Here is a 21,408-nt window from a genome sequence, read left to right as displayed (position 1 = left end):
CTGCCGCCGCTCCCCAGGCCTGTGTCTTGTTTCACAGCCTTTTGTTTTTATCCAAAGGGGGGAAATTTATCTCAATTTCGCCGCATGCGGATGATTGGCGGCCCTGCTTTAATGTTGCACTTTGTTGCAGGTATGTGTCCGACTTCTCCACCACGTTGCAGTCCATCAGGAAGAAGTGCAAACTGGAAGAGAGTCTGAGTTCGTCTGTATTTCTTGAAGACTGGTCCGCTTTCCAGAACTCTGTCAGGTTCAGAATCCCTTTTTCTTTTACGCCTTAGTCAAAATAAGTTGGCCAGGATTTTACAGGTCACATTTTAGAGGTCTTTGTGTATTCCTGTAATCCTGGACTCCAGTAGAGCAGCTTTTGCATGACAGTATATTTAAAACAGAACACAATTGTTTTCCGTGCCCTTTGTGACATCACAATAGGCACATTTTCTAAAACTTTGTGTTTTAGCACAGTTGTTGTATAATCAGGGATGACGACTTTTGCAGCCCTGCGAACTTTGCCGACAGGCTGCACACGCGGATTATTGTCAGACGTTGACAGAGTGAATTTCGCACACCATGGGATTTTTTACATTTTTTTTTTCATTCAAGCTGAATCGCTTGTGCTGCGTTTCACAGGATCATTTCCACTTGCGGCGAATTACTGAGACAGTGCGGAGCCTTCGAGCAGCAGCTGTCAAACAAGTAAGTGAAACATCTGCGTTTTTATGACGCAGCTCTCCGGGCCCCGACTGTCCGCACCAACACTTTAAGGAATTCTTTGTGTCGCCTTCCCCTGATGCAAATGAATGCTCCTCTCGCAGGATCCTCGGCACGGCGGGTAAGTACTTGTCGGACTCGTACAGCCCACGCAGCCTGGCGGGCATCCAGGAAGCCAGCTCCACCGACAGGAAGAGCAGCAGCAGCAGGAACCCCTGGCAGGAGTACAACTACCTCCAGAGGGGAAACATGGCCGAGTACAGCAGCCTGATGGAGGTCCTCTACTCACTCAAGGTGCACGGCTGCAGCGCTTGGCTGGGGGAGTGCATGTTGTGAGCTTGACTGAGAAGGCGCGTCTGCATCTGCATCTGCATCCGCACGTCACCTCCCTCCTGTCCCTTCTCCTCCTCCAGGAGAAAGCCACGGGAAACTCCAGCCTGCTGGCGGAGCCCCGGTCCGCCCTGACCAGACTCAACCAGCAGGCCAACCAGCTGGCCTTTGACTCGGTCTTCCTGCAGATCAAGCAGCAGCTCTGCCTGGTCTCCAAGATCGAGGTGATTAATGCCTCGTGTTCCCTCTGGATTTGAGCGCCAGCGGCTGCCGACTGACGCCGCTCCGGGTGCTCTGTCGAGTGATGAATGACGAACAGGCCTGGCGTCTATTTTAATCTCACCTCACGCTGTTTTGATTCGTGCTCAGACACAAGAGGCGACCGGCCTTGGAGAGAGCTACACCGAGGACCTGCCTACATTCAGCCTGTCGCCGCAGGAGTACATCACCAACGTTAGTCAGACCTGCCCCAAAATTATGCAGCGCAAAAAAATTGTTTGCGCTCTTTTCATTTAGCAGAACTGCGGTTGAGACTCTCTCTCCTCTCCTCCAGATCGGACAGTACCTGATGTCTCTGCCTCTGCACCTGGAGCCATTTGTGACCCAGGAGGACCCGGCCTTGGAGATGGCTCTGCACGCCGGGAAGCTGCCGTTTCCTCCAGAACAAGGTTTCTCTCCAGCAGTCTCGATTCTCTTCTGTCCATCCAGCACCACACAGATGAGCTTTTCCTTTTATTTCTGCTCTATGAAACCTTTATGTTTATGTCCCTTTAGTTTCATTTTCATTTTGTCCTCTTTCTTCAAAACGGCAGCTACTCAATGCAAGAAACACAACCATATTTTTAAACTGTACAGCACACAAGTACTATTTGAATAATTGGCGTTGGCTTAAAATCCTTTACTTTGAACAAGACGGTCTGGAATGCACTTGGAATGACTAAAAGAATTTCCCTCTCTGTTATATTAACCCAAAATAGAAGGAAACAGTACTTTTTGTTTGTGTTGGTGAGGGTCTGAGGTCGAGACCAGATCAACTTTGTGATCGCCGCCACTGCCCGGCCGTGTTTAGTTGCCGTCTTCAGTCGTGGCTCTGATTGTTTGGACACCAGCGTGAAAAAACGATGAAATACACAACTCACTTTCACCAAGTGGGTCCTGTAGTGTTTAGTAGTGCGAGACCACCCCACTGCACTGGGCTGAGTGGTCAGAAGTGACAGCAGTCGGGTGCAGGGATACGAGAAGATGAAGGTCCCGTCATACATTTGGGCTCACACAGTCAAAATGCTTGGTTGGAACTAGACTGTATAAACTCCTGCAGAAATCTCCTCCAGTTCCCTTTGTTCCCTGTGTTCCCTGCACCACTGTGTCTTCCTGCCTCCTTTACACCACGTCAGCACCGTTCCCTTATGAAAGGTCTCCCTCTGTCTCGTCCCAGGCGACGACCTCCCAGAGCTGGACAACACCGCCGACTACTGGCTGGGCTCCATCGCCCGGGCGACCATGCAGACCTACTGTGACGCCATCCTGCTCATCCCGCAGCTCAGCCCTCGCTCCACCAAACAGCTGGCGACGGACATCGGTACAGTTCTCAGGTCTGCCGAGGGTGAGCTCTGTGTTTTGCCGCCGCGGTGCTGAACTTCCTGTTTCCGCCTCCCCGCAGACTACCTGAGTAACGTGATGGACGCTCTGGGCCTGCAGCCGTCCCGCAGCCTGCAGAACATTGTCACCCTGCTGAGGGCCAAACCGGAGGACTACAGGCAGACGGCCAAGCTGCTGCCGCGCCGACTGTCCTCCACCATCGCCGCCCTCCGCTCCATCGACTACTAACGCGTAAAGGTGGTGACCCCTGACCCCTGGGCTCGCTGACGATGTAATGAATGTGGTCTCAGCTGAAGCTGGTGTTTTTCTGAAGGCTGCTGCGTTTTAAGATGAAGGAAGTCAGGCCCGTCCAATTGGGATAATGTGGGAAAACAGAATCAGGAGAGTTCAGACTTTTTCTTTGTGCTTATTGTTGATGGGTCGCAGTTTGGATGACGTCCCATCAGGGAGATTGTCGCCTTTAGTCAAGCCTGAAAGTTTTAGATGTCTTGACTGACTCTACATCTGTAGCCTCTGTGTTTGGTTTTGTTTTGTTTTGGGGGGTTTTTCTTCTCATCATCTTGGGTCGCCAAAACATGCATCATAGTACATGTGACAGCGTTTAAATCAACACAGGTGGTGTTTTTCTTGTTCTTTATTTGTCGTGCCAATAAAATTATTCTCTCATTAAAGGCCCTGTGTGTAAGATTTACAAGAGAAGATAAGAAACAATTTTTGAACACTTATTTATTTTCAGCGATATAATTTATCTAGCATGCACCTGATTTTCTTTATTGAAATCCATTTACTGTCAATAATTCCCTTTTAATCTCATACATTGGGCCTTTGAATTATAGTCATCATGTATTTCTGGTTTTCCTACTTTTTTTTTCAGTATCCTACATATTGTCTTCATACCATGGGTGGCACAGTGGAGCTCTTTAATATGGAATTTCTTTCTTTCTTTCTTTCTTTTTTTTTTTTTAAATCATTCTTTCAACAGAGGAGTCTGTAATGGGATGAATCTGATTTAATAAATCACAGACTTTTCTTCTTAAACACAGTCTCGTAATTCAGCGACGGTTCAACTGTAAACCTACCTAATTTGCTTATGCATGATTGGTTTTGGAAATTATTTTAAAATGAACAATGGCTGCTGAATTATTCATTATTGGAAGGTATTTTCAGAATTGTGAACACCCGAATAGATGTGGGGGTTGTGTAACCCAAAACATTGTATAATCATTGAGTTTTATTTATTTATTTAAATGAACGTCACTGATATTTTTTGTTTATTTATTCATGTATTTATTGTTTTGTTCTAGTAGGACCAAATGTGTTTATCGTGCCTTTGTTGAACCTGCATATATTCTACTGACGTTGTTCCCTGCAACGAACCCGGTGACTGTTGCTCGGTGCCCATGCTGTCCGGAGACGCGCACGCAGCAGCATCCAGCAGCATCATAAGCAGCCGTACCTGCTCTCCTCCAACATGGACCAGTGTTTGGTCCTGACGTCAGCCGTTACCGCCCTGCCTGCAGTGTCGGAGCCTACAGATGAGGAGGAGGAGGAGGAGGAGGAGGAGGAGGAGGGTGACGGTAGAGACGTGAGAAGCGGCCTCGTCGTGAAGCCCGCGGAGATGTGAGGGGAGGAGGGGAAGCAAGGCATCTACTCGAGCGCCCCTGGACCAGAATTAAAAGTTCCCTGCCCGGGGGTGAGGGCGCGGATTCTGGGGAGGAGGAGGAAGAGGAGCGCTTCTTTCATTCACCGTCCGCCGCGGGCTGTGAGCGATGCTCGGCGGAGGAGCAGCGCCGGGGAGCGCCGGGCTCTGGCGCTCCGCTCGCTGCTCTCCTCAGCCGGCTGTGTATGCGGTTTAATCGGGGAAGGCAGACCTCCATCCGTCCGGTAAACATCCGGTCACTACGTCTCCATCCATCCCGGAGGATCCCAAAAGGTAACCCCCCGAAAATAAATCTATTTCACCAGGGTGGAGCAGCGGTTGTCTTTTTAATAAATGATGAGGAATCCCGGCCGTCACTCCCTCCTCGCTGCCAAAGGTGGATTAGATTATAGACTGCTTCGTGTCCGCCTCGACCAGAGCCTCGTTTTTCCATCCGTGACGAAGATCCAGGTGATGTTGTATCAGCCCGGCCGCCACAACCAGCTGCGTCCCCCGACAGAAGAGGCTCCCTTTCGGCGGAGGGCGGCGCTGAACCGCCGCGCTGCCGCCGCCTCCGTTTGAATCCCGCGGAACCGCCGGGCCTCCGCGTCTCTGGCCCCCACCACCAACAAAACATGCCCCCAAAACAGCGCCCAGTGATGAAGCCACTCTCCGAAGGGGTCTAAATAAAAGTGCGGTGGAGCGAGGTGGTATTTCTGTGACCGGGACGTAAACAAACCAACTCCTCGTGCCGTGCGAGCATCACGAGCCATCCCAACCATGTCGACGGTCGTGGGCAGCAAGGAGAAGAAATCCTTCTCCAAGAAACTCTTCCGCCGGAGCTCGGTGCGCTCCGTGGGCAGCTTCATGAACAGAGTTCTGCGGACTCTGTCCACTCTGTCCCACTTCGGCACCGAGGAGCACAGCGCCGACGACGAGAAGGACGACGCCTCCTCCATCCCGGCCACCACCGGGGGGTCCGTCCCGTCCGACGACAGCGACGGCGGGGGCTGCTTCCCCTTCGGCGACAAGGTGCCGGGCGTCGCCGGGTTGAAGAACCACGGCAACACCTGCTTCATGAACGCCATCCTGCAGTGCCTGAGCAACACGGAGCTCTTCGCCGAGTACCTGGCCCTGGAGCAGTTCCGGGGGGCCGAGAGCGCCAGTGCCAACGACAAGGCCAAGGGTTCCAACGGGGGGGTGCTGCTGCAGAAGAAAGCGGGCCAGCTGCAGCTGCAACAGCAGCAGCAACAGCAGCAGCAACAGCAGCCACAGCAGCAGCAGCAGCAGCAGCAGCATCAGCAGCAGCCACAGCAGCAACAACAACAACAGCAGCAGCAGCCACAACAACAGCAGCAGCAGCAGCAGCAGCAGCAGGACTCTGGAGAGGTGACCGAGCAGCTGTCCGGACTGGTTCGGGCTCTCTGGACCTTTGAGTACACACCGCAGCACAGTAGAGACTTCAAGGTAGGACAATACAAACTAATAGATTCCAATGTGATGTTTTTAAAAAATAAATAAATTAAAAAGCACTTGTTTATAACAGATACAAACTATAAAACGTGTAGTTTGGAAATGTGTTTCCAAACTACCCCAGGTTCGGTCCCAAAACATTACCTTTTCATCTGTATGGAATCAACCAAGTACAAAAATCCGACTTTCAATACTGTTTCTGCATGGTATGTATTTCCAAAGTTTTTAAATGAGCATCTAAATTGACTGTAAACTCTAAAATGTAGGTGTTGGTAGTTTGCCTCTCTGTCGGCCCTGTCGTGAGCCAAAGACTCGACCTGACCCCCACTGACAGATCAGGGTCAGGGGCAAATGCTTCCCAAAGGGCAGGATAAGCAGCAGCGGGTAGACAGAGAGTAAAAATCACACCTGCACATTCTTCAGTCTTCTCATCTAAACAAATACGCCTATGTCTCCATTGAACAGAGTAATTAGCCTTCTGTTTACAGCCCACCTGCAATAACGTCCTGTTTGAACCTTCTGCATGTCTTGAAAGAGAAGAAAACAAAGGCAGCCCTGAGGTGCTGTTGTTAGCGGAACAAACACCAGCAGTGTAGAGTGTGTACACAGCAGCCCCTTGTGACATCACAAAGGGCTGAGTCCCACTTCTCTCCTGCTAAAACAGAGTTTATGTTGCACCACCCTGATGTTTGCAAGCACAATAAGGTGGCCTCAGAAAACAGAACAACCATGTTGATCAGTGTTCAGTGCTGCTTGTGAGCAGGGTGATTTCTAGAGGCGTGCGGCAAGCAAAAGAAATAAAGATGGACTTCCTGGAAGGATGGAGGTCACTCACAGGTTAGCCACTTTTTAATATTGTTGGAATAGTTATATTAATAATAGTAATATTATTATTATTTCTTTTTCTTTTTTTTTTTTTTACACAATACAGGATTTTATTTTTTTAAAAAAAGGTTTGAGACCTCAGTAAATTTGGCCTCACATTCGACATTACACAGAGATTCACAGCAGACTGATGCTGGGAAAATCAATGTTCTGTATGGTGCATCTGTCCGAGGCCGTATTAGCCCTTCAGCTAAGTCCTGAGTTCGAGCTGCACTCCAACTCACTTCAAGACCTCCCTCTTTCTGTCGACGCTGCTTTTCATTGTCTTCATCATCATCTTCCTCGTCACCTCCCAAACCTGTGTCCCAGCAGTCTGTCTGTCACAGCTACAAAGGCCAGTTCGTCTTGGGGTTACTTACGTTTGTGTCTGGAAATCTATTTTTTTTTCATCCCTTCAATATATTCAGGATGGAGAGGAAACAGCACTAACAGCCTAACTGCGTTGTTTCTCTAATCTAATTTCCAGATGCTCAGAAAACGTAGCACTTAGGCACGTTGATAAAACGTTTTTTTCTACTTTGGTGTGAGGAGTCACACGATTGGGATGTATTTCCTGTGATTTTGTTTGTGTTTCTTTAAAGACCCCCCTACTCTCCACATCTCATCTCATTTTACTCCAGATGATCTAACATGAAAAACTTGATCTTCATTTTTTCCTCTTCTCCTTTCTTGAAATCTTTCACCTATAAGAACCCTAATGTTGCTCCCTAACCGTTGCTCATTGTGGTCCTTGACAATTACGGGCCATGTGACGGGCTGACCCCTCCTACTTCAGACCACAAGCTCACCCTAAATGGAGAGCACTCCAACATCGTTAAAAAGACATCTGAAGCGATCACAAAGGGAATTATCCGCTGCGTCTTGGAGTTGGTTCCACTCTCGGAACCGAGCAGACTGAGGATTATGTTGCTGAGCGCCGTCCAAAGTGCTCAGAGAACAGAGATCCACACCAGCTCTGCTGAATTATGCCACTAGAGCTGCTGGCCAGTTGAAGAAGGCCCGGTTTGATTGGACAAATTAGCAAAACAAAAATTTGGCTTTGCAGGAAAGACATTTCTCCTGGACAGAAATTATTTTTTGTTATACAGCGCTAATGACAGGTGTTTTTATTTATTAGTGTTAGAAAAGTTAGCAGCCACTTCATTTGTTTGTTATTTGTTAATATTCTTTGTGAATCTGTTAACACTGTTTTTATTGTTTATTGTTTTGTTGAACATCCATCCATCCATCTCAGGAACTCAGGGTTGCTAGGGGTCTGCTGGAGCCTATCACAGCTGTCATGGCAGGGCGACAAGTTGCCAGTTCATCGCAGGGCCACATAGAGACAAACAGCTTGCACTCACACAAACACCTGCGGACAATTTAGAGTTCCCAGTTCAATTCAATTCACCTCACCTGTACCGTGGGAGGAAGCCGGAGAACCTGGAGAGAACCCGCACAGACACAGGGAGAAGATGCAAACTCCACACAGAAAGGTCCCTGGACTTGAACCCACAACCTTCTTGCGATAATCACTGCACCACCATGCCACCCTGACAATTAAAAATATAAAATATAATCATAACAATTACATGTAATAATATAACAATAATATAGTACAATAAATTTCAATTCAAAATTATATAATAAAATGTTATATTTTTTAACTTTGTTTTCAATCAACAATATGTGTCTCTGTGCTGTCAGTCAATTCTCCAGATAACAACAGTCCATCCAAATAAGAAAAGTTTAAGTCAAGCCTTTTGTGATGTCACGGAGGGTACTGATGGCTCACTGTTGTGTCTGAATCTGTATTCTGAGATCAGCTCACAACCACCATGTTTTGTCAGCTTTTTTTGTGTTAGCAGTCTTAGCACGTAGCTGAACATCAGTGTGACACACTGTTGGCTGTAAAGGGAGGCTGAGTATCCCGAGTCTGGGATGAAAAGCCAAAATCTAAAAATTGGTATACTTTAAGGACATCTAACAAACCATTATAAAGTTGGCTAATTTCCTGGCGCTGGCTTGGGGTTGTTAGCGGCCCACAGAAATCCTTGTTGCTAACAGGAGCGAAGGCTAGCTGCTTATTTGTGCTGACGCTGCTCTGGTAATGCCTCTGAATCGAGGAAGAAAGTCCCTTGGGGTGGCCTGTGAAGGCACACAGTGTACAGTCCCCTCATGTCTTTGAGTGTGCGTGACATTTGATAGCCTGCAGAGGTGACTTGACGGCTGCCGGCACGGGCGAATCAGCACAGTACACGCTGTTTGCGTCCCTGCCAGCTAATTGGGGGTGAGGTTAAGCAGTCGATTCTTCGGCCCCGTCTCTCTCTGGTTTTAAAAAGCTTTCTCTGCGCCTCTGCCTCACGTTCGCCCCACTCGGCTTTGCTGACCTTTCCGATTGTGCTGATCACCGTCATCCTGGTCAGGCCCGCTGAATATTTCATGAAGGTGGTGGTGGCGGGGGGAGGCAGGAGCGGTAATCAGTACATTGCAACAAAAAATATGCAGCTTTAGGAGAGTTGACATGTTTGTCCTTTGTGCGGCAGAACGTGGTGTCCAGGAGCGCTCTCCAGTTCAAGGGGAACTCCCAGCACGATGCCCAGGAATTCCTCCTCTGGTTGCTGGATAGAGTTCATGAAGACCTCAACCACATCGCTCACCCGGACATCAGACCTCACCGGAAGGTAACACGGCTCCGGCCAGAGACTGGATTTATGCAAGAGCTTACACCACTGACACCAGCCAAATGAATGAGCTGAGAGCTCCATATTACAGACTTGCATTAGTATACTTAATTGCAGGTCACATCAAAAAAATAGGCAGAAAATGTCATTTTCTTGGAAGTGAGATGTCTATTAACCCTTCCAACCAAATCCACAATTCTTTTGATACATACTGCATGATACATTTGGTGTTTCTGGTTTTTGCCCACAACATTTTCAATTTTAGATGCAAACCTGGTTACTTGGATTAATGAAGTCATCAAAATTGTGTACCTTGTTTACCAGCAGTATCAAATTTAACACACACATTTTAAAACACTTTACCTGTGACATATAGAACACATTTCTTCGTAATGTAGCATTCTGTCAGTGCAGACAATGTTTATTAAATAAAAAAATCTCAACTCACCTCTTAACTATACTCCAGTTTAATCAGTTGTACTGTTTACCAGTAACATATATGTTTTTGCCTCCTTGTTTTCCACCAGCCTTCAATACAACAAGAAGAAAACCCTCCTGAAGGTTCACCACTACCAGCACCGGGCTCTTTTGTACAGGAGTTGTTTCAGGCACAATACAGGTGAGATCGTAAAGTCGTTCACTGACAATGTTGGTTTTTAAGGTTTTGCTATGACGAGACTTGTGGCAGCCCATTAGCCATCATTGTTTTAGGAGGTACTTTGATAATTTGATAAGCGTAGCTCTTCAGCTTCATGTACGAAGCTATTGTGCACTGACTGTTTGTGTAGGAAGTTGTAGCATATCAACACGTGAGCCAGACTTCCCAGAGTGTTGTCATCAGTTTGGCTAAAATAAACCACAGATATTTTGTGGCATTGAAATCACTCTAATGTTGCATGTGGACGGGCTAAACGGGCCACACAAGCAGCTCGTCTTGTTAGAAGATGCAAGCAGTTTGTTGAGTCTTGTGTTTGGAATTGGGCACCATAACCATAACCATCCACGCATAACAGCGGTTTATTTATTTATTTATTTTTACATCACAGGTCCTCTCTAACTTGCCCACACTGCCAGAAACAGAGCAACACCTTCGACCCTTTCCTCTGCATCTCACTGCCAATCCCAGTACCTCACACAAGGTAAGGCGCGACTAGCACGTGTACAGCCGGACCAAGAAAACATCTTTCTTGCGCTAAAATAAGCCTCCGCATCCAAAAATTGCTCCCCTTCCTGTGGCCGGCGATACAAAGACTGTCAAACCCAGACAGATCTGACAGGAGAAAGCTAAAATTAGAAAGAAAAAAAAAACAAGGAAACAAAAACCGCCGTCTGTCTTGGAACGGTCGGGTGCAACTGTGCTTGGGAAACAGCCAATTAATGCGAGTGCCTTGTGTGTTTGCAGGCCGCTGTACGTGACGGTGGTGTACCAAGGGAAGTGCTCCAACTGCATGAAGGTCGGGGTGGCAGTGCCTCTGTCTGGCACGGTGTCCAGGCTCAGACAAGCTGTGGCACAGGAGACCAAAATCCCTGCTCAACAGGTGATTCCTCATTAGAAACTTCCTGTTGTCAGAACGCCAATGTGTGAAAAACACAGAGAATTGGATTTCAAGGTCCCACATCCTCCTGCCTTCTGTTTGTTTCCTTACGAACATGTGCGAGGTCCAGCTTTTTTGTACTTTTGAGATTGACTGACCTTTGTGCATAATTAATTTTGCAAAACTGTTCCAACTGCAGTGTGGGATGAAAAGCAATCATCCAAAACTGATCCAGGACCATTAAAACTCAATTTAAACAAAAACAGTTCTTTGCAACCTCTACATTAATGCCATTTTACATAATGAAAATACTTTTAATGATCCCCTGAAGCAGCTCAATAGATCTGGGATTCTATATAAGGCTTTCCAAACAGCTGAAATATTATTTGACAATTAATCATGTGATGCTGCTCCACTGAAAGATTTGAAAATATAATTATAACGAAATATAATAATAGCAAGATAACTTATCAATTTTGAGAATGTTGTTGTAGCAGTTCTTAGTGATGCTCAGCTTCTCTGTTGCTCCTGTGCTGCCTCCTCAGATTGTCCTCACGGAAATGTACTTCGACGGCTTCCATCGCTCCTTTTGCGATGACGACGATGACCTGGACATCATCCAGGAGAGCGACTCCATCTTTGCCTTTGAGACTCCGGAGCTCTTCAGACCGGACCAGATCCGCTCCAAACGAAGTGGTACAGGGTCCTTTCTCATTTGGCTTTAACCGGCTGTATTTAGTAGGAGGACCGAATTGGCTCAGGTGTTGATAATAAATAATATCAACGTCTTTATATTAGTTCTATAACGGCATGGAGGGGTCCATACTTTATGTGCAATAGTTACCAACAATACCCCTGTGATCACAGAAGCCGTGTCTATGGAAATTCTCATCTACATCTTGCATTGAAGAATTTTAAGAATCCTAAAAAAACAGTATTGGCGAAAGCGGTCCTTGGCTTGCTTGGTATCAGATGGATACCAGTGTCTGCTGTACCACCCAGCAGCAGGCATGACTCTTCTTATTTTTATTCATTGCTTACAGTCTTCTATCTGTGTCGTGCATTGCAGGAAGCCCACATGCAAATCTCAACCAGAACAACCTGAAGTACGGCACGGACAATAGCAGGATTCAGACACAGTTACAGGAGCCCACCACCCCGCCTCAGAGTCCCAACAAGAACAGCGGGCAGGCGGAGAAGATTGTCCTGCTGGTGTGTAACCGGGCCTGCGCGGGACAGCAAGGCCGCAGGTAACCAAACAGCACTCCGGAAGTTGGACATTGACAGATTTCCACTGACTACTGACTGTAGCTATTTGATCTTTGTGCCCCTCGCAGGTTTGGGAATCCTTTTATTCTGTATTTGGAGCGGACAGTCACATGGGATGTACTTCAGAAGGAGATCTTGGAGAAGATGCGGCATCTCTTGCGCCCCGGCGTTCTTGTGCAGGTGTTTTTTTTTTTTTTTTTTTCTTTGTCCTGATAACAACAGCTGTCACCGCCAAGTGTGAGGCACTGAAAGCATTAAGTTTTGTCGTTGGCTTCATTTCCGAATAAAGAGGTTTAAGAGTTAAAGTTGCCATGGTAACAAGAAGTGACTACTCCAGGCCGACTAGGAGCTACCACCAGTTGTGAACAATGGCGGCTGCTAAAAAAAAAAAGAAAGGAAAAACATAGCATGAGTTGTGCAGTGGTGGCGTTTTTATTTAAACTGGATGTAAAATAGACATTAAAATTACTCATTTAAAAGGGAAACAATCCTGAGAACTTTTTCTTTGTTGATAGCATGTTTTCACTTTCCTCCCTCACAGCTAGCCACTGGGCTAATGTAGCTTCTTGCATCAGCAGGAAACTATGAGCTGTAGCTAACTGACGTAACAGATCTCATTGGTCCACCTGAATTTTGCCCTTATCTGAACCCTCTCTAGAGTTTTATTCTATAAATAAATGGATTGCTAGGTGACACTGGTATTGTTTATTTTTCTCGTTTATAACGCATTTTTTGTTTGTGTTTCTGTGTTTTTCTTTTATTGATTTTACCTCCTTTTTCCTCGAATCTCTTCAGGTCGGGCCTTTCACTCTGCGCGTGGTCGGAGTGGTCGGAATCACGTATCTCCTGCCTCAAGAGGAGCAGCCCCTCTGCCATCCCACCGTGGAGAGGTAGTCTCATTCTGTACCACTAGGGGGAGTGTTTGGCTTTCTTCTGGAGTAGCAGGCGAAGCGGAGCCCTGATCGTGAGCGGTCCGCCTCCAGTTGATTGAGGACCTGCTGGATGTGGGTCGACTCGGCTATTGATGTTTAAATACTCCCGAGATGTATAATAGCTTGTCTGTTTTCATGGATTTTCTTATGAGGAGGTCTTGACCTCTGTTGCTGCATAGATTTCTTTAAATGAAGAGAGTGAGAGAAAAATGACATAGAATTTGTTTTTTCTTTCTTCAATATAAAGATTGTAGAAAACCCACAGCTGTATTTACAGCCAAGTAACACTGTGTAGCCCATACATTTTACTTGAAAGGGCTTTTTATAATCTGGATCCCAGAGTCTGTGTGACGCACAGCCATTGCAAATGTATAATACAGCCTTGCTTCTGCTTCAAATGCTCCCAAATTCGTTACTGTGGCTCGTGGCAATATTCTAAAATTGTCTTTCTGTAGTATTTAAATTGTTAATATGACTTAAAAGAAAACGCATGTCTAACCACAGGCTCTCTGAATCTTACTTCCAACAGAGCGTTCAAGTCGTGTGGTCCCGGTGGGCCTCCTCATGTCAAAATAGTGGTGGAATGGGACAAAGAGACAAAAGACTAGTGAGTACAGTTAGCACTTGCCGACACTTTATCTCGTGCCAAACACACAACAGACATTTCATTTATTTTTTTTTTCTTTTCTCTCTGAGCTGCTGTTCAAACAGAGCTACACACAGTAAAGGCTATTTGTTGTCTCTTTGCTGCCTACAGTCTGTTCAAACGCACCGAGGATGAATACATCCCGGACGCCGAGAGCCTGCGTCAGGTGAAGGAGCAGCACATGCAGCCTCAGACCTGCTCGCTTGCCCAGTGCTTCCAGCTGTACACCAAAGAGGAACAGGTGGGCCGACGTTAGTGTAGATTTGACTTTTCCCAGTTTCTGTTGTCTACGTATCACATTTTTGAGAAGGTGTCGCAATCATGACATTGATTTTCGCATTATTTAATTCAAACATGTGTAAACTGCATATTGTAAAATGTAAAAATAATATAACATTTTTTTACAGGGACAAAAGCGACGCATATTATACGGAAAATAGTAGACACAAATATGCGAACAGAATTTGAAACCCCAACCTGGTTAGACTTTTACATTACGTATTGTTGCCTAAGAACTTGGAATAATTTTCTTTTCAGACACAGCACTCTGTGTGTTCCGATTTAACTGCATGTCCCAAATTTACCCAGGTGAAATGAATTGATGCACGTCACCTATCTAGTAAACCAACCAATCAATCAATCAATCAATCAATCAATCAATCAGCCAACCAACATTTATATTCTTGGGTCTTTGTAGCAACCCAAACCAGACCAAAAAGTGCAGCACCATGAAATTAAGAACAATTCATATAGTAAAATTGTATTCAAGTTACAAAAAAAAAGTAATAAAAAAAAGCACAGCTTTGTCAGGTAATCTGTTAGTATATCATGTGTTTTTTGAATGAAGTTTTGAAATTGGATTTAAAAAGGATGTGATGCAGTTCCTCTCAGGTGGAATCTCTGCACGTTGGCCTGAGGAGTTCAGGCTAAAGTTGGTTGGCGGCCTGAAAGTCCTGTTATGCTCCTAAAGTACTAAGAGCGTGTGAATTCATGTTCTAGCTGGCTCCTGATGACGCATGGCGATGTCCACACTGCAAGCAGCTCCAGCAGGGCAGCATCAAGCTCAGCCTATGGACCCTGCCGGACATCCTCATCCTTCACCTGAAACGCTTCAGACAGGTACAGATGTACAACAGTCCTGTAAAGCCTAAAATGCTCTCTTAACAGCAAAGACCTTTAGAGAGAGACTGCTTGAAAAAAACGACCTGTGTTCAGGATGGCGATCGCCGGATGAAGCTACAGAACATGGTGAAGTTCCCGCTCATGGGCATGGACATGGCGCCCCACATGGTGAAGAGGAGCCAGAGCAGCTGGAGTCTCCCCTCCCACTGGTCGCCATGGAGACGACCCTACGGGATGGGCCGCGACCCCGAGGACTACCTGTACGACCTGTACGCCGTGTGCAACCATCACGGCACCATGCAGGGAGGACACTACACAGGTGACTGAAAAAAAGATTTGCAAATCAACATTTGTCTTTATGAATGAAATGACAGAATGGGTGTCATTTCATAATGCCAGTTTTAAACCAATATGAAATTATTTTTTTGTCTCAAACTTTGGTGTCAGACAACATGAATATTGGAAGACAAGGACCCCTGGTGATGTCCACAATCAATTGACTGTGGGCGGAATTGCAGAATTTGCCAGTAAATGGGGAGAATCTTGTTATTTGGCTGAAATTCTCTTTTCAGGAGAAATAGGTACCTGCCTCCTGGAGATAAATCCCCTGGGGTTGCTATTATGTGAGACTACTCCACAAACACTCCCTGTCTGAGAAACAAACAAAGTTGTTTGGCAATCGGGAGCCAAGCAGTTTCTCGAAATAATAGTTTTCAAAATCGCGCCCAACTTTTCCAATTCTGTCAACATAACGCTGATTTCTAACATTCAAATTCATGCAGAAGTACATGTTGTCAAGCTAAGCACCGTGCTGAACACGCTCCCCAATGGTATATTTAGCATGAGGAAAAAAGAACAACAGAAGACAAAACAGAATACGGGAAAGCAACATTTTATTTGGCCTCCTGTGTTAATCTTGTTGGATCATCATTGCGTCAATATCACATTACAATCATGTGGGAGCAGGAAATTATTGCTTCAAGAAATGTTTTTTTCTTTGTGCCAGAATTATATACACAATAGACATTTCAGTCCACTTGAAATAGCTAGACTAAAGAGTTGATAAAACAAACACAATTTAAGCAAAACCAAGTAATCTAACCTAATAATATTGTTTAACTTGTCTCTTTCTGGTGATCCCACTCCCCCAACATCAGCAGGGCCGGCTTTTGCCAAGTTTCACTCCACCAACTGATTTGCGCTTTGTGTGTTTTTTTTAAAATCCTGCTAGCTCATTGCAAGAACTCCATCGATGGCCAGTGGTACTGCTTCGACGACAGCGACGTCCATCCCATATCTGAGGACGACGTCTGCAAGCCCACCGGCTACATTCTGTTTTACCAGCGACGCGCCACCATCCCATCCTGGTCCGCCAACAGCTCCGTTGGAGGTGATTTCCGGCCGGGGTCATTTGTGTGTTAGTTTATGACAGACTGATGTAGACTCGCATTAAATCCTTCCCTGCACCCTTGCACTAGGATCAACCAGCTCCTCTCTGTGCGAGCACTGGATCAGCCGGCTGATGGGCAGCCGCCCGCCCAGCCAGGCGTCCTCGGGCTCCTCCAGACGCACCTCGCTGGCTTCCCTGTCCGAGTCGGCCGAGTTCACCGGCGAGCGGAGCGAAGATGACGGTGAGCTTCGACCAATCGTTGCTTGGCGAAGGTGAGAGGCGGATCTCTTTCCTCCCTGAAAGGTCTTAGAACGGATGTCTGGTGTCTCTCTTGCGACGCAGGACTTTCGAGCCGACCGGCGGTGAGGGGGATGCAGAGACAGACGTTTTCGTCCCGATCCTCCATTGCCAGCCCGCTGGTGCTGAGCGAGAACGGCACCAAGCCTTCCTGGACCCACTCGGCCAAGCTCCAGCTGCGCTCCAACTCCCCGTCACGCTTCTCCCTGGAGTCCCACTCCTCCTCACCCACGCTGGAGATGATTGGCGAGGTGGCGGACACCAAGCTGGCAGCCTGCGCCTACGGCAGCTCACCGAAGTCTGAGAGGCTGTCGGGTGTCAGGTCGGCCCTCGCCGCCCTGGAGGGAAACCCCGGCGCTAGGAAGCTGATCGAGCACGTCCACTGCAAGGCTGCGGTTGGGCAGCCTGAGCAGAGGGGCAGCGCGCAGCTGGGCGACAACAATAACGTGGCTGCTGGTGCTGAGCAGGTGAGTCCTCGACACGGTGCAGCGGCGGCGGCCAAGGACCAGAAACAAAGGAACGGGGTGGCCGACAGCCCCAGCGTTAAAAGGACCGCTGCAAAGACCGGCTTGCAGAACGAGAGGAGCCCCAAGAAGCGAGCCGCCACCTCCTCCACATCGTCCAGCTCCCTGTCGCCGGCCTCGCCGGCCGTCGACAAGCTGCCTTCCCGGGCGCAGGCCAAGAGCGCAGCGGCGCTGGTATCAAGCTCCAAGGACAAGAGCGACGGAGCGGCCAGAGCCGGCAAGGCAGCCTCCTCCAGGACGGCCACGCCTTCCAAGAAAGGCTCCTCTCAGACGGCCGAGGCCTCCCACCAGAAGAGGAGCAGCTCCCCGGGGTTGCAGAGCTCACACCCTCAGAGGAAGACATCGCCCAGAGGAGGAGCAGGAGCAGGAGGGGGTGAGAAGAGCTCGGCCTCGGGACGGACTAGAGCGGCCGACAGAAGCGGCGGCCGCGAGTCCTCACAGACTGCCGGGGTCACCGAGAGGAAGGCCAATCCTGGAGGCCCCGCCTCCAGGTCGGGCCCCACAGGCCGAGCGGAGGGCAGGCCAGTCCGCGGGGCTGACAGTAAGGCAGTGGGCCGGAGCTCCAGCAGCAGCTCCTCCATGACCAGCCTCCGATCCAGTGCCCCCCCAGCCGGCGGAGGGCCACCGTCGCGAGCGGCCCAGAGGAGCAGCAAGACGGAGGAAAAGGGTTTGTCCTTCTTCAAGACGGCTCTGAGGCCCAAAGACGCTCGAAAGTCCAGCGACGGCGGGAAAGCAGAAGCTAAAGGTGCTTCAGAGGACGCCTGCGGAGACAAGGAAGGGAGCCAGCAGGCGGCCAAGAAAGCCCAGAACGCGTCCTCAGAGGGCAAGACCAACGGGACGGCGGCCAAAGACAAGGAGTCGGCCAAGGCCTCCTCCGCAGCCAAGCACTCTCTGCTGCCCTCTGCAAAGTCCAAACTCTCCGCGGCAGAATCGACAAATCAGCCTTCGGGCAACGCAAAAGAACCCTCGAAGAAAGAACCGGCGAAAAAGACCATGCAGTCCAGGAAGATCCCCATCAACCCTGCACAAACTAGCCACAAGGCCAAGTGACTCAGAACTTAAAGGCCTGAAATCATCTCAAAGTGCAGCTCTGAGGTGTCAAGGAAACCACCAAACTCAAGCAGGTGTCTGGGACGAAAAACATCTTCGAGAAGCACCTGCAGCCTCTGCCGGACATGCCAGCCGCCCGGGTTGTTAATAATAACAGTTATTTAGGAATGGGTTTTAACCAAGCACTTTGTATGGATTGCAGTGATTTTGAGGATTATTCTAAACGTATTGTAAATAAGCATGGACTGCACACGTTCGGAAGTCGTTGCCTTGGTCTCTGTCTGTAGCATAGTGCGGAGGGGAGCAGGATGGGTGGGAGGTGCGGGGCGGGCGGGGCCAGACTTTGCACAAGACGGAAAAGGCAGAAAGAAGCTTTTGTTTTGGGAATCAAACGCAAAATCACTCAAAAGCCACCAAAGGAAGTTTACTGGCAATTTTTTCGACAAAGAAACGCAGTTAGACGCACTGAAATCTTCTTTGCGTTGCGCTCTCGGTCAGCCTCGAGAGCCACACCGTCAACAACTAAACATCAGTGCCTCAGATAATCAAAGTATTTATTCTAAATTGTATAACTGCAGGTGTTGGTAAATTTATAACTGGATTTTAATATTTATGACGCACTGAAAATGTCCTTTCAAGTATGACAACAATTTAAGCCTATTTAACCTGAACTGCTGTTTACATACGCTCCTCCACGTAGTACTTGTGCAACAGCCTTTAAAACACAAATTTCTATTTTGTTTGAATTTTGTTGGTGCATCTCAAAAAAAGAAGAAATCCAAGGCTGGCATTGGAAGGCTGAGAGAGAGAGAGAGAGAGAGAGAGAGAGAGAGAGAGAGAGAGAGAGAGAGAGAGAGAGAGAGCTGTGGGAATGACGCATGTGGTATTTTTATTTTTTTTAAGTGTTTGGTGTACTCGGAGAACTTGCTTCGCCAAATGGTTCTTCTGCATTTGTGCTTTATTTACCAGTAATTACCGGTTGACAACCACCTCAGCCCTCCAGCTGCTGATGCCAAGGCTCAAGGACATGGTCGGGACGATTAGCGGGTCTCAATTGCGTCCGTCCCAGTTTGGAGAGACGAGCGGAAGAGCTCCTCAGGAAACTAAAAACGTTTGGTATCAGCAAAAACCTTTAGTATTGCTCAGAATTTTGTTGTTTCTACCCCCTGGCATCAGAAACTAAGGCTTAACTTCAGAGAGTGTCCTGGTTTTATGAATAGGGGATGTTGGGGTCGGGTGTCACTCAATTTATCAATCTGATTTTAGTGTCCCATGATAGTCAAATGTGATCATTTGCCTGCAGTGCGCTTTCCTACCACTAGATGCTGCTAAATCTTACACACTGGATCTTTAAGCAAGTGAAGTTTGAAACAAGATTTTTTTTAATATAATTTTCTCCACTTTTTAAGCCAAAAATGTCCATCTTTGCGCAATTAACAGTATGTTGAAAATATCTTTTACAAATCCAGATTTGCATTGCATTCTTACTTATATACCTTAACTAAAGTACGTCATTCATATTGACGACCTCATGAGGGCGCTCCTCCTGTTTCTCCAAACTGGGCCGTTGGCCGACTGCCATCTCCTGTTCCCGCCTTCGAAAAATGCCCCAACCATCCCTTTAACCTCGGCACCCACGTTTTTGCCATTGGGGGAGGATCTCCCTCAGACTGCCAGACACCTCGGGACATTCCTCCTCGCAGACCAACACAGGGTCCATGTAAAAAGCCACACAAACACGCACACACACAATAAGACAGCTGGGATGTCTTCAACAAACAAACAACCAAACGAACAATAAGCCGCACACGCCCTACATGCACGCCGAGCATCACGCTATGTTTTGGGTCTCCAGTCTCCACGTGTGGCGCCGCAGCTTGTGCGCATCCTTTAGCTTTTAGCATCACGGAGTAGCCGCTCATCGAGTATGTGACACTTGTTGCATGAGGAAAAACAAAAAAAAAAATGCTTATGCATGCACTGAACTATGCAAAACGGATTGTTGCTAATGCTCACACTGACTATGTAGACGTGCTACTCTTGGATGTGTGTGTGTGTATATATATATATGTATATTTATACATATATAGATGAATTTCTATTCTGTCTAATTTTTCTTTGTTTCCTCCCGAAATGCCAGCATCAGTGAGCATGTCGAGGCATTCGTTACCGCAGCTTTGTTTGCACATTTCTCGAAAGTAATAGAACATTTTGTTTTTTTAATCGCGTACGTCCTTCAACCCTCAAAGTAAATCGACTCACTCGCAACATGAATGTTTTCTGTATCCTAGTCGTTGGTGTCTAGTTTATGGATTTATTTTTTTTGTTTTTTTTTATGAGTTTGCAGCTGTTTTAAGGTTGCAGCAACAGCTCACCAGAGAATAAGAGTCGTCTCAAACAAAGTTTCCCCGGGTGTGTGAGTTGAGAGATTAAACCGACGCAGGTTTGCAGATGACAGTGTGCTTTGGAAATCGCTAAAGAATGTCTACTTGCCATAAAGGTCCTGTCACATCCCCACTTTTAGGTCTTTAATGGTCCAGTAGCTTTGCATCATGAACGACCCGAAAAACTCAAACAGCATATTAAGCCAATGCCCCTTTGTGACATCATGAAGGGAGGATTTACAGCGCCGCCTCGGACGGCGTCCGCTTTCTTTAAAGCAATAACAGAAAACACAAGGCTCGACTCACTCTGCTGTTCCAAAGAGTCGGTAAAGTGAATTTGGCACAACATGGGACCTTTAAGGCTAAATTTATCACAGCTCCTCATTTGTCGGAGCTCCAGACAAGATGTTAAACTTCTCCCTTGCTAACGTCCTGTCCTCAGCTTTTTGCCAACAGACACACAAGAACAGGACTGTTTGATTGCTTTTTAAGATGGCCATCGAGCCCAGAACACTGCATATCTCTCTAAAGACATTTCACTGTGAAAGGCTGCACTGAAGCATTTCATTCACTCACTCACTCACTCAATAAGGACAGCTATAACACACACGCGCACACACACACACACACACACGGCCCTTTAAGAGGTGCTTAGATGCGATGAAGGAGTCGTGCTCGTCATTACAAGCTGCGTCGTGCAGCTCTCTGGCATGTGATGCAGAATGTTAGTACATTTTCAGTTTTTTTTTTTTTAAAATCTATTATTAATTAATTTATTGCTGGCCGGTTTGTTGGCTGCAGTGCTGACACACTGCAGCCAGCAAATGTCTGTTAACGTCTTATAAACTGACATCTGTGCTTCACATGACCTGTGACCCAGTGAGGGGGAGGGGAGGGGAGGGCTGGCAGGCGAACCGCCTATAAGACGTTTGTGGAGGGATTTATTATTTCCACAAATGCAT

At 47.4% G+C, this 21,408-nt stretch overlaps 2 protein-coding genes across 2 annotated transcripts in view; both read left to right on the top strand.

The window, feature by feature from the left end:
* Positions 1-3,308, top strand: part of cog7 (component of oligomeric golgi complex 7) — a 6,737-nt gene extending 3,429 nt beyond the window's left edge. Inside the window, exons 10-17 of the mRNA XM_076034422.1 lie at positions 131-247; positions 628-693; positions 813-1,002; positions 1,122-1,262; positions 1,408-1,491; positions 1,592-1,706; positions 2,474-2,617; positions 2,699-3,308. Of these exons, the coding sequence (XP_075890537.1) occupies positions 131-247; positions 628-693; positions 813-1,002; positions 1,122-1,262; positions 1,408-1,491; positions 1,592-1,706; positions 2,474-2,617; positions 2,699-2,865 (1,024 nt within the window). The 3' untranslated portion in view covers positions 2,866-3,308. The remainder of the gene's footprint in view (positions 1-130; positions 248-627; positions 694-812; positions 1,003-1,121; positions 1,263-1,407; positions 1,492-1,591; positions 1,707-2,473; positions 2,618-2,698) is intronic.
* A 1,388-nt stretch (positions 3,309-4,696) lies between these two features.
* On the top strand, positions 4,697-20,288 carry LOC142893634 (ubiquitin carboxyl-terminal hydrolase 31-like). Its single transcript, XM_076034421.1, has 16 exons — positions 4,697-5,743; positions 9,160-9,297; positions 9,825-9,916; positions 10,344-10,436; positions 10,700-10,835; positions 11,378-11,528; positions 11,902-12,082; positions 12,170-12,281; positions 12,897-12,991; positions 13,563-13,640; positions 13,791-13,920; positions 14,679-14,798; positions 14,895-15,120; positions 16,033-16,191; positions 16,280-16,432; positions 16,534-20,288. Exons 1-16 carry the CDS (start codon positions 5,057-5,059, stop codon positions 18,060-18,062), a joined length of 4,080 nt encoding a protein of 1,359 aa, XP_075890536.1. The 5' UTR covers positions 4,697-5,056; the 3' UTR covers positions 18,063-20,288.
* The last annotated feature ends 1,120 nt before the right edge of the window (positions 20,289-21,408 follow it).

This window comes from Nelusetta ayraudi, unplaced genomic scaffold (assembly GCF_046127955.1).
Source record: "Nelusetta ayraudi isolate G7.1 ecotype Tasmania unplaced genomic scaffold, CSIRO-AGI_Nayr_v1 ptg000042l, whole genome shotgun sequence".
NCBI lineage: Eukaryota > Metazoa > Chordata > Actinopteri > Tetraodontiformes > Monacanthidae > Nelusetta > Nelusetta ayraudi.
Note: the sequence above shows the minus strand (reverse complement) of the source record. Positions and strands in the feature narration are given on the sequence as shown.